The sequence below is a fragment of the Ruditapes philippinarum genome, unplaced genomic scaffold, assembly GCF_026571515.1.
Source record: "Ruditapes philippinarum isolate M1 unplaced genomic scaffold, ASM2657151v2 ctg173_1_1_1_1, whole genome shotgun sequence".
In the NCBI taxonomy this organism is placed as follows: Eukaryota; Metazoa; Mollusca; class Bivalvia; order Venerida; family Veneridae; genus Ruditapes; species Ruditapes philippinarum.
The window spans coordinates 217,693-221,609 of record NW_026861243.1 but is presented as its reverse complement, the minus strand read 5'-3'; the positions used below and the strand labels follow the sequence as shown (position 1 = coordinate 221,609).

The window sequence follows — 3,917 nt, the reverse complement described above, 5'->3', positions numbered from 1 at the left end:
ACCTTTAGGAATAACAAGCAGTATTCATCAGAGTTGTGGCACAATATGACCAGCAAATTGTTTTAAATAATCGAACAAAAGTTTATCAACATTGTATTCAGTGCCAGGGACATTAGGATGCTTTTCCAGTTAATAACAACATCTACAGATGTTTAAAAAAAAATCATCAACTAATTGATAAAAAATGAAATCCTATCGTGACCTAATGACTGACTTGCATTTAAGATTTTTTCCTTTCCTTGTGATGTATCTCAGGTGAGTCATCCAGGGTCGTCATGACCCTCTTGTTTTAAGGTGCAGACTTCATTCAGGTAGCAGTGGAACAATCTTGCCATTGAGAAAATTGGTGAATGGTCACTGAATTAATTCAAAATTAGAAATGGAGAGTAATTTTATTTATCTAGCGATTTAAAGTATCACCTTATGTTAAATAAGTTAATTATTATTAAAAATATTATTTTCTCAGTACGGTAATGGTACGGCTTTCCAGATAATTTTCACGGGTGGGAATTACGAAGAACACCGTTTAACATGGTTGACAAGTTGACACAAATCTTTTTGCTGTAAGATATGTAAATACAGGCTGAATTCAAGATGCAAATGTGATTTACGTGTAAGTTTCCAAGTTTTCCTTGATGCAAATTAGCTTTATCATCAGAAAACCGTAAATTACGCAAGGTGACCGGCTGAAACAGGAAGTGTTAAAACTTGACAAAAACAAAACTAGAGCCTAGACTTTTCATATACCTACTAGGATCTAATTTATCATTATTCTTCTGTATAAAAACATGTAATAAATATTATAATATAGACAAACAATGCTAATGTCCTTTAGAGTATTAAATCACGTATTCTACCACCAGGTACTAGCAGCCACTGCAGCAATCCATTCTTCAGTAGTAGACCTACTCATATAGGTATTGACTCATAAATTTTAGTGTAAATTCAAGCAACCCATTATGCATTGATTCACTGAGGATAAAATAAAAAAAACCAGTCTTGTTCACAGTCTACAGTGAAGTGATTATAGTTATAGTCCACTTTTAAATACAGGTCCAATATTGTTAATTAAATTAAACTATACTTAAGGGGTGTTCTTGGTTAAGGTTGTTGACTTCAAACCACTTGCCCATCACCGCCGTGGGTTCGAATCCAGACAGTGACTTTGGATTCTTTATGTGAGGAAGCCATCTAGCTAGCTTATGGAACGTCGGTGGTTCTACTCAGGGGCCGTATGTGCCTGAAATAATGCACGGTAGGGCACCTGAGGTCTTCCTCCACCAGTAAAGCTGGAACTTCGCCATATTGCCTATACTGTGGCTGTTTGACGTAAAACCAAAACAAACAAACAAAATTCAACTAATGATGTAACCGAAAATATCTGGGAATCAAATATCTAACATTCATATGACAATTTTTTGTTCATTAATGCCTCAGTTATATTGATCTTTGGTCTGTAAAAGGTACTAAGCTCACTATAAATTTGGTCAAATTGACAAATGAGAAATTGAGACTGGCTTATGAAAACTTTATTGGTTAATATCAATATTTAAAGATAGTTACATTTTTGTAATTCTTTAGCAATTTGCTCAGTTAAATACAGGTACCGTACAGAAGGCAAGGCAAACTTTCTGCATTAAATTTAAAAACTGTTTAAGACAAATGACTGCCAACACAATCATAATTTGTACTCCTAAGAAGGGGCTGCTGAAAACTCAAACAATAGCATTAAGGATGTGACATATTCATTGAACGTTCTTTTTAGTGTTATTGATCCTAGAAATCAAATATGCCCGAAGCTTTTCACAAACATCATAGCTCTTTGGTATTTCACGTTTGCTAATAATTCAGTATTTAATGTGTGATTTAAAATTTGCTTTCTTTGCATTTCTCAGGATGGTAATTATGGAGATTGAGGTTCAGAAATGTGGGGTGAAATTTGATCCGCCAGCGATAATGATTGTATACAGTGACAATGGATCTAAGAAACACAGACAAAGGACGATGCCATTAAGAGATTTCACAAAAGATTCAAACACTGAGAAGGCGACTGATGATTTAATTGCCCATCCGCGTCATGGGAAATATGTAACTAAAATTCCAAAAGTTCAGTTGATGAGACTTATTACAATAATAAGGGACAAATTGAATGGTATGTCACTTGAGGCCAGTCTAGCAAGAAATGATGCCTTGGATAAAATAGATCCGGAAGAAAACTTGAACACAGTGGATGAGGAGACTTTAAAACGGAAAAAAGCTGCTATGGAGCGAACTTTTGAGAAACATCAGGTGAAACCAAATGATCCAAACTTCAAATACGATGTTGACGTAGAGTTTGACGAGCAAGATGTGATAGAGTCTGGATGGGATTCTGGAGAGGATGGATCTGATTTAGAGTTTTAACGTGGATCTGTTTTAAGAAGTGGATAAAAAGTGACGTTGGTGATGTTACTAAGTAACAGTTACTCTGATAGCGTGTATACCACAGAAAAATTGTAAACAAAAAGCAAAACAAAAAGCTTTTTAGGGAAAGGAATTAAATAACAGGAAACATAGCCAAAGTTAAGAATTATTTAGAATAAAAAAATTGGCTTTATCTATGTAAAAACAAAGATCACATTTTACTTTAAAAGTTTTTTATACTGATATTTTTCTCAATATTTAAAAGTCTGATCAATATACAATTTTTTTATAAAGCAGACTTCAGAATATCATTTGTTTCATAGGGGCTAAGAGCCCACTTAACTCAATGCTATGTATTATTAGATTATCATAACAGTTATAGAAAGCTTAACATTAACATCTTTAACATTCAGTTACAAAGCTTCTATTCTGTAACATTTATGACTAGTTTTGCTCAGACTGGCTTTGCTTTAAACAAATTTCATTTTCAAATTGCTACAGTGACCAAATACTTTATAAATTAAATACAGATGCTGTACTTTCAAGGGACTCCATTGAGGTCCTTCGACTTAAAGTGACTGGAAATAATTTTTCAAGATTAATGTTCCATTTGATGTAATTTTAGACCAATAACTTGCATAGAATAATTATTCAAATTGTGAAAAATGACCAAAAAATGATAAGCATTGCAGTGCTTTGCATTCAAAATGTGCTTAAAATAGCACAAAAATGTGATTTTCAATTTATTTATGAGCATATGACTTAATTTTATTTTGGATATTTTCTGTTTTAAGTGCCCCAGCTGATCTTTATAAGATTTTTTTTATCATATGTTTATAGTCTTTAGACCTCAGTGGAGTTCCTTAAATTGCAAAAGTCTTTTAAACCTACAGAAGCCTTTCCCTTTTCTGTTCTTGTCTTTATTTTCTTTACTTAAAAAGGATTTATTTTCAAGTCTGTTGTTTGATTCTGGTTTGAAGTTTAGGTTTTTTTGGTTTTCTATTACTTTGGCGACAATGTGGCTAAAACTGCTTTGTTTTGAAGTGAAGATTGAATTTTTTATAATTAAAGTATTTTTGTGATTTTTTTTGTCAGGGTAAGTTAAAATCCAATTTCTTCCAGATGTTGAAATTGTCTTGTCAAAATTTAATGTCCTGTTTTCAAAGTTTGTTGAGTTGTGTCAAATGTTAAGAAGATTCAAACGGAAGTGTTATTCATCCAGAAAAAAATACAGAAAATATTAACAAGAAACACAGTTTTGTGCAATTTTAATAGTTAACACTGTTACAACCATGGCAATTGCAAATAAAACACTGGATTTAAATGTTTGAAGTAGATGATCAATTACATTCTTTAAAGGCCCATTATGCCTATAGAAATGCTATCATTTTTATTTCACAAAAAACTTTAAATTTTTGGTATCTTGTTACAGATTCTAAAAAAGTACTCATCTAAATGAACTATCTTTGCTTCTTTTGCTTTATTGGCAATTGGTATAATTATAGTGAATTTGT

The 3,917-nt window shown here is 32.3% G+C and overlaps 1 protein-coding gene across 1 annotated transcript; it reads left to right on the top strand.

The window, feature by feature from the left end:
- The first annotated feature begins 481 nt into the window (after positions 1 to 481).
- On the top strand, positions 482 to 3,548 carry LOC132714998 (centrosomal protein of 19 kDa-like). The gene is made up of 2 exons (XM_060697960.1): positions 482 to 613; positions 1,896 to 3,548. The coding sequence occupies exon 2, from the start codon at positions 1,897 to 1,899 to the stop codon at positions 2,401 to 2,403; it is 507 nt and encodes a 168-aa protein (XP_060553943.1). The 5' UTR covers positions 482 to 613; position 1,896; the 3' UTR covers positions 2,404 to 3,548.
- Positions 3,549 to 3,917: the final 369 nt, after the last annotated feature.